The 19,917-nt window shown below is 43.9% G+C and overlaps 1 protein-coding gene across 1 annotated transcript in view; it reads right to left on the minus strand.

The window, feature by feature from the left end:
- The window catches only part of LOC144724423 (hemicentin-1-like), a 262,312-nt gene that overhangs the window by 234,814 nt on the left and 7,581 nt on the right, over positions 1 to 19,917 (minus strand). Inside the window, exon 3 of the mRNA XM_078603538.1 lies at positions 4,265 to 4,335. Within this exon, the coding sequence (XP_078459664.1) occupies positions 4,265 to 4,335 (71 nt within the window). The remainder of the gene's footprint in view (positions 1 to 4,264; positions 4,336 to 19,917) is intronic.

Raw genomic sequence — 19,917 nt, forward strand, 5'->3', positions numbered from 1 at the left:
TTACTATACTTCTCAATGGGATGTCGCATCTGCCTGGGTGGTGCTGTGTGTTTAAAGCGCATGACTCGCAATCAAAAGTTCGTGATTCAAATCTCAGTTGGGAAGTGACTCTGAACATCCCTCCGGCGTTGATACGACGAGTGTTTCCATCTTGCGGGAACCAAATGTGGCTGTCCTAAGGGAGGACTGCACTGGCCTGGCAAGTGTAGAATCTGTGATTGCACCACTGGCTCACGACTGCCAACGGTTTGTTGTCCTTCCCCGCACCTCCGATTAACACGGTTGGCTATGTACGGTGCGAAAGAAGTTTAAAATACATACGTACAAAGGTCACAGCATCACCTCACCCTCATTCGAGCAGGGACACACCTGGACGCTCAAAGTGTTTCGGATTTACGTTGGGTACAAGACGAAGGTGCAGAGCTGCAATTACTTTCTCACGGCAACCCCTGGCGAAAGGGTTTCCATGAGAGGGAGCTCCAGAGAACGCCTATCAAGGGATTTTTTCCTCTTCAAGGCTGGTCAGACGTCTAGGTGGGAGCACCCTCCCACACCGATTAACCCCCACTACACCTGGCCTGCCGATCCATTAGTTTTAAGTTTCATTTATTTGGTATAGCTCTGTGAGCCATGCGGCTCTTAAGTCGGGTGCAACCGCAACCAACAAAATATGAACGGAGAACATCTTAAAGCGACGACGCGCAACAGAAATATCCTCGGATAAACCAGCAAATTTTCCAAAAAAAACTAAACGCTGTGTGCAAAAATCCCAGTGTGATGCAAGTCAAACAATAACAACCATAATACATATTCTTGGTTCTTTCGGTAAAGTCACGTAGAAGAGAAACAATAAAATAATAAAAATATAAAACAATAAAATTCTCACGACGTTTCGACTGCAACACAAGCAATCATCATCAGGTGTGAAATCCACAGCAAGAAACGTGAGAATTTGTATTGTTTTATATATATATTATTTTATTATTTCCCTTCTACGTGACTTTACCGAAAGAACCAATAATATGAATCCCTGCAGTCACGAAAGCTTTAAATCAAAACCATAAAACAATTTAGATTACCCATATATTTTCGAAATCACTAGCTGTGGGCGCAAACCGTTAACACCGCTGGGTTGGGCAGACTTGGAGGGATTTAAGAGACGACGTGTGCCTTTGTTTAAACTGCCACACCAGGAGGTTGAAGCAGCGACCTCTGGATCGCGAACCCAGTGTGCTGATCGTTACACCACAGCAGTACCCCTGAATGGTGGGTGTTCCCACTAAATTATAGGCTCAGACTTAATTTGGTGTTGGGAGCTTAATTATGAGATTAAGAAGGAATCCATTCTTATTTTATTCTATGAAGTTTGCTCCAATAATCGTGGGGTAACGTGCTATAACACATTATGTGATTATCAGAGGAAGTGTCAAACGCTCTATGTGAATTCTAAAGAGCTACTGTGATTTAATCGCATACCTAAAATGGCTCGTAGTTTACATTTCAGGTAAAGTCTGATTGAATATCTTTACCTGCTCTTTCGTACCGTACGTAGCCTACCGTGCTAATCGTAGGTGCGAAAGAGCAGGTAAGGATATATAAGGTCAAAATACGTACACATACATATTCGTAGCTGTAGGTAATGTAATTAACAATGAATTCTGGATATAGAGGTCAGTGCATGTGACTAATGGCAGTACCATATGGGGGGGCTGAACATGTGATGGGCAAGGGGCAGTAAATAAAAGTCATAATTATCTGACATAAAGCTACGGGATTGTGTACAGAGCGGTCTATTTAGATGAATATAAACAGAAACATGCGCACACGAAGGAACGCTTTGGGGATTGGGAAGAGATCGCAAACTGCGAAACAATTAAAACACGATTACGTTCAGGGTAGAGAAGAAATGTTAATTGTGAGTGGGTGATGAACAGAGGGTGGGAATCAGCACTACAGCTGGACATGAGGGAGTTCTGGACAGCAAGCGCAGCATTCCAGAGTAGTAATGATAATAATTTACAGTTGTAAGGCGTATTTCGTCCATAGATCCCAATGCGCCACCATGTATGGAAAGCGAGAAAAAACTGAACCAGGGTATACGGACAGAACTAAGCCAGTTTAAAGAGGAGAGTTTTCAAGACAGACTTGTATGTATGTACGTTGATCATCGGTTTGCACCGTACGTAGCCAACCATGCTAATCAGAGGTGCGGGGGTGGACTTAAATATATCTAACAATTCTGATTGTCTTACTAGCAAAGACAAATAATTGTTCCAAATCTTGTGAGCTGCACAGTGGCAAAAGCCCAATCACCCCAGGAAATGAGCGTTGACCTCGGAGTCCTTAGAAGAAGGCGAGATCTCCGGGACCTCGTTGGAGTGTAAAACATGGATCAGTTCCTGTGAATAGTATGGGGCTAACCCATTGAGTGCCTTGTAGGTCAGCAGCAGCATCTTATAGTCTACTCGATATTTGGCTGGTAGCCAATGCAAAGATGAGACAGTGGGCGTGTGATGTGCTGCTCGCGATACGGTGGGGTGCGTTAGGACTCTAGCAGCTGCATTCTAAACAAGCTGAAGTCGACACGGCACCTCACTCGGAATCCCGAACAGTATTGCGTTGCAGTAGTCAAGTCGGGCGAATACAAAAGAATGGACAATTATCCGAACTAGGCCCCATCCCTTCCTAATTAGGAAGGAATGAACTCCCCATCAGGCAGATATTCACTCACGACGATCCAAGGAGAGTGCCTGACTCACAGTCAGAAGGTCGTGAGTTTAAATCCCAGTTGGGAATTGAGTTCCAAGCCTGGGGAATCCTTGCCGGTTTAGGGAACTTTTATGGCAAGTAATAATCAGGCTGGTTCAGCAGTTCTACTGCTGGATATTTTTTTCTGCCTGAGGACGACCGCTTGTGTTGCGATCGAAACGTCGTGGTATATTATTCTTTGTTTTATTTTTCTACCTACGTGACTTTACCGAAATAACCAAAGAGTATGGATTCCTGCAGTCACGAAAGCTTCAAATCCATAATGTAATAATCAGCTCAAATTTGGCCTTGATATGATCATGAAAATCGAATAAAAGTTATGCCAAAGTCACAAACTATTGGCATGGCTTGTATGCACATATATCAACGAAGCCACTACCAATGGAGCAATTGGTTTATTTGTCATAAATGTGAATTGATGTGATCATAAAGGAATAGTTTTATGTTTAATTCCTCCTTCACAGAGGCGGTTATACTGAAGACCGTTTGAAGTTGCTAGTCATTGCATGAAAAGTAGACAGTTGATTCCTTTTTCAATGCCACGATGCCATATGTCTTCCACCAAGTGTCTATAACATGGCCTGAAAGTCCTCTCTGTACAGCCAAATATTAAGACACTGTTGATCCAAGGTGCATTGGTGGAGCCAGGTGATTCAGGGAACTGTGAGTGTCTGCGTGTTAGTCCTGCATGAGCACTACTGAGAAGCTAGGTTCAAATCCAGGCAGAGTTGAAATGGGGCTCTCAAATAAAGAAATATGGATGGTATCTGCATGGACACCAACGATTGCACAAAAACGCCGCCGTATGAAATTAGGTTCGTCATTTAATCGAAATATTTTAGCCCTGAAAAACTAAAAATGGGTTGATTGCCAAATTATGAATCTTTGCATTGCTGTAATTTCACTAGTACAGCACTATTCGTTTAAAGATGATTTACAGCAATTAGGTCAATCTACTCCTGCACGAAAGCCTTTCTACAACAAGACGATCATAGGGTTTTGTTTGACCATACTTCACAAATTCTAGTTTAGTGTGCATTGGTAAAGGGGATACCTAGGACCGGTTCAGACACCACCCGTCACCGATGTTAGCTGTGGCCACAAATCAGATGCAGGTGACTAGAATCAGAGAAGCGCGCTCGTCACTGCACCACTGTTCCAGCATTTGTTTTCATCTGAATTGTCGAGAAGCAAAAAAAAACAAGATTTCAAAGTGGCCCCTCGTTCGTGCGTATTCAACAACAACAACAGCTGCCATTTGCCACTAAGTGGCGGCGACGTCACCATGGCGCCTGTGCCAGGCCGTGTGCACTGGGAGGCTACGTGAAGTGTCGAAGGCTCGCTGGTGGCAGAAGGTCACAACGGGACAGATCCAGGTGCCATGGGTTGACTGACTGAGATGAGTGGCAGATACACCAGCTATGCCCCCTGTACATTCAGAGGTGCAGACACGGACATGCAGACACGGACACGCACAGCGGAGCCCGCATTGTACCTGGACGTAAAGGTCCCTGAGCTCCCGCTGGAATTTGTCCGGGTCCGTGGTGATGGTCACGGGGCCGATTTCTGCAAACAGGAAAATGAGGGAAGGAAAATCTGCATTAGCAACGCCTTCCCGTGACATCAAGGGTCATGTAGAGCAGCCACCCTCCCTCCTCACCCCCACCCCTTGCCCCCCACCCCCACCACCATAAGTCACGATGACACTGGAGCAAATTGTCCCATCATGAGCAGCACGTGGAAATTCCAGCTAATTAGCCCGGGGTAATCCACGCCGTTTTAGGGCACATTTATAGCCGTACACTTATCAGCACATATTTGGCCACGGATCTGATCATGGAAAGCTCATTTGATTCGTGCCAGAGTCACGAACTGTTGACATGACTTGCATTCATTCACACATTATATCAGTCAAGCCGCTACAAACATAGCGTCTTTAATTGATGTGATTATAACGGAAGAGTTTGATGTTGAACGCCTCCTTCACAGTGGGCGGTTACACCGAAGAACCTTTTGCGAGAGTGAAGCACGGCGCTGCGGTCACTGCGCAAAAATGTCTGAATTCTGAAGGGCCTCGTAAGCGTATAATGTCTGCGGGGCTAATAGCCCCACGGAGCCACAAGGGATTCAACTCCCGTCATGCTTGCCATGGTGTCATAAACAGGCCCTGAGCACTGGCCGTGCCTTGATTAAGGCCTCTGCTGTGGGGGAGGCTCGCACGCGCCGAACCGCATACTCCCGCTGAAATGTTTATAAATCCAATCTTTTTTGGAAAAAAAATATCTCAAGATTGGTGCCATATGCCACCGGACAGAGTGGACGCGTGTGCTTCACCATGCTGGGAATGTCGCATTTTGGCGGGAATTTGTTCATTTGGAGTGGGCCCTCTCTGAAAATGGTGCTGCCGGTAGAGTGCTCAGGTAGGTCAGAAGATTTAAAGTTCAAACCTCAGCATGAGAATGTGGAATTTCATCTTCTAGCTGAGGGCCATCACTGACGGAGATGAGTATTGGCCAGAGCATGGAGACAATTTGACTTTCACATAATTTTTATCGCAATGAATGGTAAAGCCATTTTTTTTTTCAATTTATGGGAAGTTAATAAGGCCATAACGATTGCTACATGCAGGATGTATTTATTAGTTTCTGGTGAAGGGACAGGGATTTCAAGCCAGGATCTCAGCAGTGTTCGTTCAGTCCTATGATATGGGAATTAACATTAACTGCTTGAGCCATTTAGCCAGATCACATATGTCCCATTTTAATTAATTATCAATATATAATTAAAAGGGAAAAACACTACACACAATGTTTTTTTGCACATCAATTAGGTCAGTGAACATGTAAGAATGCACGTTAAGCATGCATAGATGCATAGATTCATCTATCGAAATGTATTCTTAGGCTCACAATACGTGCAATAGAATTGCGTGTGAGAGGGTTGAGTATCTGCACTCCTTCAAATGGAGGAAAAATAGCTTTCAGCTCCCGAACACATTGCTTCCATACGTAAGAACAGATGATATCCGCATGTTATATATGCAAATGATATGCCAATGTTCTAAATCAGTGGTTCTTAACCTGGCGTGCATGCACCCCCAGGGGGTGCGAGATGCCCTTCCTGGCAGTGCGAGACATGCAAGATTTTTTTTAGACGGTAAATCATCGAAACACAAATTAAGCAGGGGTATGTAAGTACAACTACAGTACTTTGGTTCATCAAACCCTCTATTTATGAACATTATACTGAACATGTTTTAACGATTGAGACCAAAGGGGTGCAAGGCTGCAGTGAGCGTTAAGAACCACTGTTCTAAATCATCCACGATCTATCTACTGCTGGACGAAAGCAGTAGATAGACGTTGCCACGCCACCTCTCGCGGTCCTGCGTGCTGCCACAATCCGTCTCGCTCCCGCGAAAGAGCTGCTTCGCAAACGTTCAAGAAAGTCGCGTCCAATTGTAATGTGTCAGTAGTGGCATCGAACAAGCTTGAGAGAACGCACAAGCCTACGAAACGAATGGATCAATCATGAACGGCCATGAACAATCCACCCAAAGCCGCTGCCATGTCTCACGAACTTTGTCATGTTACAATTCACCTTCAGTAGCTCTTATCCCAAAGGAAATGGGCATGCAGCAATGCATTGATTTATCGATCTGTATTTATTTCTTACACTCGCCATACATTCATTTAATGTGACTATTTTGTGGATACAAATTAAATGAAACATAACTTCAGACTTAAGCAAAAAATTCCATTGACTAACAACACTTTTTCAGCAAACTAAATTGTGCTTTCACCACTCAAAAAAAATGCCCTCACTGCATCGCCATGGTTACCCAGAACAAATATTTAACTCTTTATGCTGGAATAAAAAAAACGTGCACTTGATTAATAACCTTTGGGTCTTTCGGTAAAGTCACGTAGATAGGTTCAAAGAAAGTAACCAAAAATAACAAAAAACTACGACGTTTCGATTGCAACACAAGCATCCGCCATCAGGAAGAACGCTTGTGCTACGACCGAAACGTCGTAGTTTTTGGTTATTGTTTGTTATTTTCTTTGAACCTATCTACGTGACTTTACCGAAAGACCCAAAGAATATGAATTCCTGCAGTCACGAAAGCTTGAAGTCAAGATTTGATTAATATCTGCAACACTTGGTACATTGGCCCTACAACATGAGCGTGTTTACGCATGTTGTTTGCAAAAAAATAAATGTGTCATGAATTAAATTAAACTCTGGCAAGAGATCGCTCTTAATCACAAAATTCCAGGCACTAATTACCATCAATCGTATGAAACGTGCATTCATTCCAGGGGCTGTAACGCAGCAATTGTCAAAGTCGGCCAAGGCGGGACTTGTGATTACATTTCGCCAAACACGAGTCACAGCATGCCTTTCATATCTCAATCATCGTCCTTGATCAATCCATCTTGATCAATCCACTGCTGGATGAAGGTCACCCCTAGTCACCACCACCACCTATGATGTGAACAATCCACCAAGCGCCTGCACATGCACTGATTTTCATCGCTCCACCATCTCGGTCGACGCGCCGTTGTCTTGACCAATGGCCATCGTCCCCTCGGGACCCGGCGCGTCCTGTTCTTGTGCACTCATATTTCCTGACAATGATAACGATCAGCTTTAACACGCAGGCTTTCCGCGACCAATATCATCCATGTAATACGTCGTACTCAGATTGTAAAAGTTGTAGATTTGCTCTATAACACACCGGTGTATCGTACGAGTAACGAATTTGCATGTTGTTTACGTGATAAACCTAATTTGGCTGTGGCGGGTTTAACAACACATTTATATTTAGGTGATCTAACCCAAAAATAAAAAGACATTATGGAGTTATAACGATGTCGCTGGCCTCCCGTACGTTCTTCTCAATGCATTCCACTCTCTCTGTCTCTCCGTGTCATGCCAAACGTGCATAGCTCCACGCGTCTTTGTGCATTTTGTCACTTTTGCTTTTCCTCTCCAGTTTATATCTCAATATGCATTTGATTTCGTGTCATTTTTCCACTCACGCAAAAGCACAATGTGCCTCTGTTACTGGAGCACGTTTCAGCACACGGCATATCTCCCACAACCGCTACCAGATGTCCTCCCAGAATGCCGAGCCCCCATTCCCCCATTGGTTTTCTAAATTAATGTATTTACTAATTCGTTCGTTTGTTCGTTTCCTTTGTCATTCATCCACATCGTGACCAATTTATGCAAATATAAAAAATGAAACATTTACATGATTCCCTCCATGGAAATGTGGACTTTCCACCCAATAGCTCAGGGCTGCCACCTCTGGTTCTTAAGTTTTGCCTAAAATTGAAAAAACATCTAAATTATCAACACCATTTATTCTCGACATGGGAATGTTGTTTTTGTCTTGCAAGGAGGAAGTAACAAAATACAACTCAGAAGAGTCAAGCTATTCACAGCAACATAAAAAAAGAGAAAGTTTTGAAAGCATACTCTTAGGTTTTTTCGGTAAAGTCACGTAGGTAAAAATTTTAAATTAATAAAAGTAAAATAAAACAAATTAAACAATTCACGACGTTTCGGAAGCAACACAAGCCTCCGTCTTCAGGTGGAACCGTCACAGAGTATGAATCCTTGCAGTCACGAAAGCTTCAAATCTAGAAGTTTTGAAAGCAATTTGAACAGTCGGATGCAACTGGGAGTGTCTAAATGCAAAGTTATTGAGTAAAGACCGTGGACAGGGCCTACATTTAAGGCCACGATCGCCGACATCTTTGAGAAAGGATGCGGCACATACAGAGGGATGAAGAGTAAATATATTTTTTAATTGTATTGGAGAAATAAAAATAAATGTAATTCTTTCTAACAAAAATCGGAGTCAAGTACCAACGCTGTTCGTTGTTTGAGAGACATTTTGATTACAATCACAGCTGGTTTTGTTTTTGCACACTACAAAATGTTTACTTATAAATAGTGGCGTCACTCAGGTTGGTGTCACCCAGTGCGGTGACTCATGGTGTCACCCCCATGGACCTTCGTCCGTACCAGACCAAATAGAATCCTTAGTAATGTTTTTTGTACTAATGTTACTCGTAAATCGTAATTCCCGTATATCACTGAATATCATGGCAATAGTAGTGACGTAAACAACTAGCAAAATTACAATTACACCTTGAAATGACAATATTTGCCCTTAAATACGACTTAATTCTCAAATAAGTTATTTATATAGGTGCACAAATACTAATTACCACAATATTGTAGCTAAAACACTAGAAAATTTGATAAAATCAGCGACTATAAAAACACGAGCAGCAACGAAAACTACACCGCGTGCTTGTAGCGCGTGCAGACGAAACCACGTGACTCGAAGCGTCACTGGAGTTGGGTAACAATGACAGCTCTGACCGGAGCGCATTGGAACGTTCAAAAGGTAAATTCGCATCGAGTTTTAGCCTTGTATGTATATTAATACAGTACATGTAAGCTGGGCTTACGAAAAATGTTGTTGTTATAACTAACTACAGGGATATTTTAATAAAAATAATAATCAATTTCTGCTGAAACACTGTACAAAAATTGTTATAGAGACGGTCATTTTGGTGCCACCCCCCTCTGATGGTGTCACCCGGTGCGGTCCGCACCCCTCTAGTGACGCCACTGCTTATAAACAGATTTAACAAAAATATCTATCATCCTCAAACATTGTGTGATAATGAGAACAATATATAACAGTAAACTCCTCTGGAAATTGCCCAAACGGCCCTTTAATGTTCTTAATTATGGGTCTCGGAAAATTCATCAGAATATATTTCTATAGAGGGTTGAGGTGTGGTGCTATTAACTCTGCCACCTGAGTTTGAATTCTGGTCATGACTAACATCAGTGGTGATTAATATCCCAACGAGTCCTGGGTTCCCCTTAATTATGGGTCTCGGAAAATTCATCAGAATATATTTCTATAGAGGGTTGAGGTGTGGTGCTATTAACTCTGCCACCTGAGTTTGAATTCTGGTCATGACTAACATCAGTGGTGATTAATATCCCAACGAGTCCTGGGTTCCCCTTCAGCCACATGCACTGACCAGCATGGGCTACAATCAAACACCTATTGGCGAGGCCGTCATCCAGCAGTGGATTGACAATACATAGCGAATCATAGCACCGCCTTTATAAATGGTGGCAGTCGCCATATTAATTGTGACTTCAAATCTCAGTCAAGAGGTCAGCTTAAGACCATTATCCGTCCCTCACCGACAATACGGACGTGGTTTTCGTGGGAAAGTCCACTGTGGCTTAAACACTGACCACAAATAAAAGACTCCCTCCCACCATGAGAACGTGGAATTTCCACCGCAGCCTCGTGGTTCTCAGTGCCACCACCACCCCCACCCGCCGCAACTCGATGGGACGCGAGAACGCAACGGAGGCACTTGCTGCGTCGACCGGACTCCTCGCTCGGGCTGGGGTCACTCGCTCGTGGGCAGCGGTCGGATCTCAACTCGGGGTGGGAGAGCGGGGGATGTGGGGGCGGGGGGGGGAGCGGGGGAATTGGGGGGGGGGTGCGGGGGGTTGGAGGGGTAACGGAGATTTGGGGGGAGCGGGGGGGGGGGTTGGGTGGGAGCGGTGAGAAGTTGGGGGTTGGGGGGAGCGGGGAGTTGGGGGGAGCGGAGGGGGGTTTGGGGGCAGCGGGGGGGGGAGGTGCGGGGGGGTTGGGGGGGGAGTGGGGGGTTGGGGGGGGGCGGGCGGGTTGGGGTGAGCGGGGAGTTGGAGGGGGGCGGGGATTGGGGGGTGCGGGGGTTTGGGGGGGAGCGGGGGGGGGTTTGGGGGGAGCGGGGGGGGCAGCTTCCTGTGCAGTGGCACGCAGCGTCGCTGCGCTGTTGGCTCTCACGCGCGCGCCGCCTCTAATTGCAATGAGCACAGGACCCGAGGGTCCCGGCACGGCATAGGCGGCGGCATCGGTGGCGGCTGCTGCTGCTGCTGCCCGTGCCCCACAATTCGGGCCGTGGTTCACGCGGCGCCGTCTCGACTTGGGAGCCGAGGACGCCGTTGCACCACGATGCAAGCTGGACGGAGACCACGGCGGTGCTGCTACTGCTGCTGCGTGCGTGGTGGGGGTGGTGGGCATTGTCCAGAGGGCAGCGGCGAGGGGACAAACCAGAGGTCGCAACCGGTACCCGATACCAGTACCCTACCCGATACCCGTTTGCGACCTCTGGGACAAACGCATCGATCCTCCTCCATCCTGGCGTGTGATGGCGGTGGTGGAGCGGTGAGCGCTACGAACCTGACGACCCGGGTTCGATTCCCGCTCACGGGACAACACCACCGGTGACGATTATCTGAATCGGTCCCGGTCCTCCCCTAGGTCTACTCAGCCTCAAATGACTACCTGGCGCGGTGTGTAAACATCGCCGCTGGGGAGACAAAGGCAGTCGGGCGTGGTTGCTGGCCTTCATAGGTGCTACTCGCTAACAGCACTTGCCCCAACATTATGTTAAGGCTATACGGTAGGGGGGGGATCTTTGTCTTTGGTGTGTTGAGAGCTCGATGTCAATGTCAAGGTCTGCCAGCCACGATGACGAGAGGGCTTCACATGAAGAGAATTGGTGTGGTTTAGATGTTCCTCCGTTGAAGGAGTGCACACTGCTGTGGATTTACTCTACTGTCCGTGAGTTTGAGTTGCACGGCTTTAATTGTTTTCCCTCCATGTAAATTTGTCGATGTTCCTATAGCGGTTGATGTTGAAAACGAATTTGCGCACGTGGGGCTGGCCCACATGGAACGTGCCGTTGTTCAGGTGTTTAGCTATAACATCCATGTAATAAAATAACACCATCATTGATACTGGCTAACAGTTTTAATTTCGTCAGGATTTTAAAAATATATATTATTGTACGGTCGTGATTTATTTTTTTGCGGGCAGGCAATACGTCATCCGTTCACAGGCATCGTTGACTAAAATACAAATAAAACATTGAAATTGATAAACATCTTTCGCGAAACGAACACTGGCGCTAGTCCAATGACGCACGGGGAATGCGTCTCTCTCTCTCCAAGGGCTTTTATTTGTTTAGGATTTAATTCCGTTTGATTCGTCAAGGGGTTTGTCATTTTTGACTTATCGAATAAAAACATTAATGTAACAAAAGTGATGATGATGATGACAATGACCTCTGAAATCAGACGTTATAATGGTGCATTACATGAATTCTATAATGCTGTTTCAGGTAAATTATTCAGTCTAGTGCAAAGTTCGTTTTACATTGGCGAGAGCCCAATGACCCACGGTGTATGCGTCTCTCTTTCTCCAAGGGCTTTTATTTGTTTAGGATTTCATTCCGTTTTATTCGTCAAGGATTTGTTAAGGGTTGGGTTATTTCACGTCAAATGCTGCGAGGCCTTGTTGTGAATGGCGCTGTGAAATAGAGTCAAGTTTTAGTTCGTTAGTTAGACCATGCATTCTTGCTGTGGCCAGACATCCCTTTGGAGTGGTGAAAGTGATCCCTCTGGGACAAAAACCGCTCCAAGGCAACGCTGGCCACGATGACGATGAGCAGCAACATCGAATGCTTCGAGCTAAATAGGAACAGACCTCTGTATTGAGCCATGTAACATCCCAGCGGTGCACACCTGTGATCCAAAACTTCACGGGAAAAGGGCTGGTAGGCCATATAGAGAGACCGTGAAACTCCCAGACCAGCTGGGCTGAGAGGTGGCCAGGAGATGTCACGATAGCTAATGGGGTTCACAAAGCCATCAGTGAGGGTTATGTATGTATGGTAAACATCTTTCGCACCGTACGTAGCCTACCGTGCTAATCTGAGATGTGGGGGAAGGACAAAAAACTAAATAAAAATAAGTAATATAAAAAAAAAAATTTTAACACGCTTTTATTAAATGTACTCGTAAAGGAAGAACTCCACGACTCCAGGAAGTGGCCCCGAAGCTTGCCATAACGTAAGGGACCGTGGCCAATTACAGCCAACGTTAAATTGACTGTGAACAATTAGACCCAAGTCGAAACATAACATAAAAAATAATGTTTAAAAATATATATTTGCATGATATAATATAGTATTGTCATCAGTATGACATAAGTATACCAAGTTTTCAGTCGATACCACATTGGGAAGTGGGTTAAAATTGAGTTACAAGATTTGAGGATACAACAACGACAACAACAGACAGAGTGAGTTACATGAAAGTGTGTAATGATAAAAAGCAGCTCTATCCTCCATATGTGTGGGGTTTCTCCAGGTAACTTTGGTTTCATCCTTCATGATAAACACTCCTCAAAGTGAAATTGAGCAAACGTCCCAAGGCAGGATGTTCCTGAAAAGGTATTCAGACTAAAGTTGTTTTAAGCGGAAGAGCAAACATGAAAATCATTGACAAGATGTTAAGTAAAAAAAATGTTATTGTAATTGTTCTGACTAGAATATTTGTTTTTATAACTTGCGCGTTTTTAAACATGCGTAATTGTTTGTTGTTTTAGTGATAAGTTCAGAAATACCTCAGTCTGAGCTCTCCCACTGCCTGGGTGAAAAGTCGGCCATGTCTTTGCCCAATCATGGCCCAGCTGGCTCAATTCTTAATAAATAAATTGACTTATCAAACAAAATATCATTAATGTAACAAAAGTGATGATGAATAATGATGATGACAATGACCTCTGAAATAATACATGATAACGTTGCATTACAGGAATTCTAAAATGTTGTTTCAGATAAATTATAGAGTTTAGTGCAAAGTTCGTTTTACAATGTCAAAACGGATTGTGGGTAACGACATAAGTGTATTTTCTCAGGCAACATATGAACCAGTTTCAACTTTCAGAGACTCATCAGCAGTAGTCAGGCCTGTTCGAGAAATGCTGCTGGGTTCCCTGATATTATAGACAAGGACCCCCGGCAACACTCTCAAGGTCCACACCTGCCAAATGTGAACCCACAATATAATTTTAACAATGCTAATAACAATGTATTTTTACACGGCGTCTTTCATTGAAAGATCACAAAGCACTGTACACGTGGACATCTCAACACCCCATTAAAAAACCAGATTGCACAGTGTCACTGGTCGAGTGCTTCAAAACACCGACATGTCCCCCCCCCCCCCCGAGTCACGGATACGGCTGGGAGGGAAGGGGGGACGTTCCACAGGTGGGGGGCAGCCACACGGCAAACGGTCCCCCCCACAGGCGCCCTCGGAGCGAAGTCTCGACCTCGCGATGCAGGGAAGGCCATGCATAAATAGCAGGCTCATTAAATATTATAATAACAGATTGTTCAATGTCAATGCAGATTGAGCCAATTGGCCGAATTCATGACGAATGAGGTCAATCGGCTCAAATTCAAGATCTTTTCACTCAGTGAGAGTACAACCCATTATTGTGTTTAATTAACTTGTTACACAAAAGCAGCTACTTTAAGCACACAGTTAATATGTTTGTATTATATTTTTTCCTTAATAAGGCCTCATCAGGAAGCTGTACCCAGCAATGGGATTAGGAGGTGGCCAACGCTCAACCCAAACTGACGGAGTGGCAGCAAAGGGATGGAACGTATCTCAAAATGACGGCCGCCGTTCACGGGACACCACAGTGGTGAGATGTTAACTACCTCGCCTGGTATGCAGGAGATTGTTCAATCCCGACTCTGACGGCTGTATATATGAAGCTTGCACGTTCTCCTCGTGGTCATATGAATGTTTTTTCCGGGTCCTCCGGGGTTTCCCTCCACATTGAGAATCAACGCGCGCTCAAAGTATTTGGATGTTATAAATGTCCACGTGATGAGCCACTTCATTAAGCTATCATTTGTGGCCAGGTCACTTCTGAAAAAGAGCCACATTGCTCAGTGGGCCTCACCTGCTAAAAATATAAATAGTTTTGCTCGTTTTATAGATCAGTAAAAGTATTTGTTTCGTTAATAAATAGAGCGATGGAATCCTCCTGCTTGTGGATTCTACGTGAATGATTGCGTCCAAACTTGCTTGGGGAGTGCCTTTATCCAGCAGTGCATTGATGCCGACTGATGATAAACACCATTTCATCCCGATTGATGATGAACACCGTTTCATTAATGAGCGCGCGTGCCGTAAATATGCTACATTTCAGGAGGAATGCGACATTCAACAATATCAAAAATAACAGCAAAGAATGATAAGCCACGGCTGAATTGCCAGGAAAGAAAACAAATTCGTTGCAAAAAAACTATATTTTTGAAATGAGAGGGGCGCAAAAGGGCAAACTGAGCAAAACATTCCCCATCACCGCCTCCCAACCCACCCCCCCATCGGATATTTCGAGGAATTAAAAAAGCAATTTATTTCCAGTTCTTAAAATAATATCACTAAAGCCATAATTGATAGATATCGTACATTTGTTGGGGATAAATCGCAACAATTAGAACACGGACTGCATATCCCAACTGAAATCTGCCAAGTCCTTTATTTTATTACAGGCGAATTAATTATGGGAAAAAATAAAAATGATTATTTTCAGTCGTGCTTTCTCAGATTTGCATTTCCGCAAATCTGTTTACCATCAGTGTAGGGAAACCAGACGTAAACATGTGCCACGTTCATGTCTGTACCCCTAAAAAAACAAGAATTCCCTCTGAGGAAATACTGCAAGCGATTTCTACAGGGCATAACTCATTTAACTCTTAAATCATCGACGTGTTATTTAAGTCGTTCTGTCGATGGTGACATTTGTGTAAAATGTATTTTATAATATATTAAATAAATAAATACATCCGCCTACGGCTGTTATTTTGACCATACTTCACCACGCTCGTCAATGCGGGTAGGTAAAAGTGTTCGGTCCGAGATCGGTTCAGAGGTCACTCACCACTTGGTGGTCCTGGGGGTGGCCAGGAATCGAACTCATGTCTCACCACTGTGCCACCGCTCCACTCATTACGAAATGACGGCATGTAATGATCGGTACAGTATCGTACGTGAAACAATTTACACTAATTGGTTCATTGAGTGCAGCAATGAGGATAACATACAATACAGAAGGACACGTGTGTGAGTATAAATACATTGCGTTCACAATAACTAAGGAATATACAAGCACTTGTCATTAAGCTCCTATTGAGGCTTGTTAGTAAGCACCTATTAAGGCCGACAAGGTACATTTGTGAGGTGTAATAGGACAATAAATATGCATACTCAGCACATTTCACAGTGCTGATGCTGACCCCACCACAACATGTAGTGATTTTAGGCTGAGTCAACCGAAGTGTGTCCCAGGACAGGCTTAGATACAAACTCGCACTGGTAATGCATGCGGCCAACGATTTACCATTCTCCAGGACTGCACTGCAGTGTTGTGCTAACCACACTTTAACAATACTCCCAACACTAACCCACAAACTCACACACATACTCTGCAAGTAAATTAAAGACCGAGCATCCCCCAGTTTGCCTTAAAGACGTCGGGGAAAGTGCCGTTAGCGAGCGCTTACTAAGCCTGGTGTAGTTATCACCACGCATGTCCGTCTTTGTCTTCCCAGTGTTGAAGACAACACACCACACCAGGAACGCTGAGTCAACATTGTAGAAATTTGGGAATCAAACCAAACAATCCCTGTGCAGCGTGCCAAGAAGCGCTGCGTCACCGCTCCCCAAATGGACACACACACACGTGCTCGGCGGTACGCTCATAAGTGTGCTCTTTTTTACAGGCTCAATTAAAGGCTAGACAAAAACCTAAACCCCCCCCAAAAAACTCGTACAATACACCCTTCAATCAGCCTGTCACTCTGTTTTTATAGTCTGCAACGTGGAAATGGTAGCTGGCCACTGTCAAGGCACTGTCGATGCCCTGATACCTGTGTGTAAAGGATTAAAGAAAGCCAACTACAGTCTAAACACAGCTAGGCAAACAAGTGCCTAGCGCAGATAAAACAAGGGGGCAGCTCGCAGGCCGGCTTTGCTGCACTCGAACCAGAGAGTGGGTGAAGCCACTAGGCACTAACACAGCACTTCTATTCATATTCCTCTGTTTTCAGATTGTGTCCTTTCACTCATTGGTGACAACGGAGAGGAAACGGGGACCCGAAGAGAACTGAAACGCAATGCATTGTGTGAAGTTAAAAACACCGTCTTGCGATGCTCCTACTGCTGCTTTGGCAGGTTTAGCAACAAAAACACTCAACACATTAGTCCATCATACTGTGTGGCCTTAAAAGGATAAAAATACAACAGGTGACGTTTCAGGCAATGTTCCTGTGTATGTCCCATGAAGAAGGGTCATTGCCCGAAACGTTGCCTGTTGTGTGAAGAGGGTAGGTGGAATTGGATTGTCTTTTCCTCCAAAAGATTGTACTGTGGATGTTGGAACAAAACAGAAGGCCCCGAGATAAATACACAAGAACAAATTGGTAGTTTTTTTGAAATAATTGGCACATTTTATTTGTTATTCCCAGTGCTCTGCAGAGCAAATCATGTCTTTATGGTTCTTAGTATCATTATCATCATCACATTAATGACATATCTATCTGTACCATTGTTTGTGTTTGGGCATTACCTCTGGAATGAGTTTTCACTGCACAACTAAAATAGCCAGTCTTGAAGGTTGAAACATGCCAATTTCAGTGAAAACCCTATTTTTTTTTTGTGTGTGGAGTAATTATTGACTGGCCTGAGACCAAACTCACTATGTATGAGAGTCTGGTTTAATAATTGGTGGCTTTCTTGAATTCAGGATGTCATTGGTGCCAGCTCATTTCTCTGACATGAGGCAGTCTCTGATGCCCCTGGCTAATTCTTGACTTGAGTTTCTCAATGATCATTGCAATAACCTCATTTAGAGATGCAACAGGCTGAGCCACGGTTTTAATCACGGGGTCGCTCGGTCGGTCCTGCGGTGGGCTCAAAAACCACGGCGTGTATTTCCGAAAGCGTCCGAGTCCAGCCGTTGCAACAGCCTCCTCAATGGCACTTTCCCCTCTATGGCAGGAAATGCACAATTATTATTTTTAGTATATGAAGTCATTATGTGCTATCATCCCGCTCCCAGGAATGGCTCATTAATTGCATTCTCAGCAATGAATTCCTGCTGCAATACTTGTCATAAAGGGCTCTTTAAAAAAAAACATTTAACATCTCTAACCAGATGTCAATAATAGCTAAAGCATGTTTCCATGGCTATGGCTCCACTTCAGTGTTTTTTTACGTGACTATGATTAACAGTGTGGCTGGGTGGCAGAGTTTGTAAAGCACACACAAGCACAATTCGGCTGCAAATTCGAATCCAAGTTGAATCCATGTTGGATGTGAATTCGGCCCATCATCCGTCCTTGGTTGATACGATCCTTTAATGGAAGATAATAAGAGCACTGGCCTCCATCAAAGCAATGTGGAAATTCTAAAGCTGGCTTAGGGCTGGTAAAATTTTGACTTAAAACTTTCGTGACTGTAGGAAGTCATATTCTTGGTTCTTTCGGTAAAGTCACGTAGATAAAAAAAAATGAAAAAAATAATTTAAAAGTTAAGTTATATTATTTTCAATTCATTATTTGAATTTTCTATCTACGTGACTTTACCGAAAGAACCAAGAATATGGCTTAGGGCTCCAAACAGAGATGAACACCGCGCCAATGCTCGTTTGAACAGTGATTCCTTTCGACTAACCTTGTATGGACAGATGCCCATAACAATGTAACGATTGCAACAACAACCAACGCCACTAAGTGACAGTGACGTCACCACAGCGTTTGTGCCAGGCTAGGTGCACTTTGAGGCAAAGTTTCGAAGGCTCGCAGACAAGTGGCCACGGGACAGATCCAGGTGAGGGAGTTTGGCAACGGATTGACCGACTGAGATGACTTGACAGATGCACCACCTGTGCTGTCGCCTGTCGCTATTGCCCAACCAATACCACATGCACATTTTTCTGAAAAACCACGAACTTACTGTGTTTTCATAAATACACTGGAAATGCAAAGGCACATGTGCTGTGCATTATATGCACACATCTGCATGTAGTGACAATACGGCATAGGGGAGGCCTTCATCCCGCTGTAGATTGGGAATGTTTGTTTTAATATATATAAGAGCATTGAAAGCAACTCGTCATATGTTGACAACAAATACAGCTGCAGTGGGTTTACAGGTTCGCATTGCCAGTGCAGCCATTCATCAATTTCATGATATCGTTTACATAAAAATCCACATTCCGATGGCAGAGGCCAAGTAACTCCAGAGAACAAACACTGTTAAAATAATTATTATGCAGCAGTAATAATGCCCTTTATTTACTCAGTTAGAAAAAAACACAGCGACACTCAAAACTCTTCATCTGGTCTTCCCAGAAAAGTGGTATTTTTTTTACCCCAGATGAATGATCGGATGAGTTAGGCTCCTTATTGAGATTTGAACTTGCAAAGGTTCCAACGGAGTCAAGCAACTCTCACCACATGTATTATCCAGCTAGATCCAGTAATAAATGTTCTAGTTGTGATGTTGCATGCCTACGTAGACGATAACCCCAAACATCATTGTTAATTTAAAGTAACTGGTATCAAAGACCGCAGTCATTCATCTTGCCAAAAGCTTAGGAACATTTGACATCACGTGCTCATATCGAACTGCAGTATGTGCACCTTTTGGAAAGCTATTACCCTGCTATTTAAGACAATTAAAAGGTTATTACTGCCAAATTAAAATTGTTCTTTTTTTGAGAAGGTAATTTAGAAAATTGCTCAGGATTAAAGATTATGGTCAAGATTGTAACATGGTGATGAAGTATAGAGTACATTTCCATGCACTTATGTATACATAGCATTTATGCTATGCAATTTAAATAAAAAACACATAACGAGGTTCGTATAATTGCCAAAAGGAAATGACATGCAATCCTTGTTGATGGGCCTTACATATTGATGTTTCCCAGTAGCCTATGTTTAAAAAAGGCAACATTGGACCAGTTTCAATTTCACCTTGCCTCATCAGCACGCTTTGGCCTACTGACTAGGCCAGCGTTATGGACAAGAGCCAGCCATGACTAATTTAGGGCCCAAAGTGTAGTTTTGCAAGGCACAGACAACACTATTAAATATATTATTACGTGCTAATTCAGAAAGTCAGTTATATATTGTTTTATTATTATAATGCATCAAAGAAAAGGCGTAGACGCAG

The sequence above is a fragment of the Lampetra planeri genome, chromosome 20, assembly GCF_965212315.1.
Source record: "Lampetra planeri chromosome 20, kcLamPlan1.2.h2, whole genome shotgun sequence".
In the NCBI taxonomy this organism is placed as follows: Eukaryota; Metazoa; Chordata; class Hyperoartia; order Petromyzontiformes; family Petromyzontidae; genus Lampetra; species Lampetra planeri.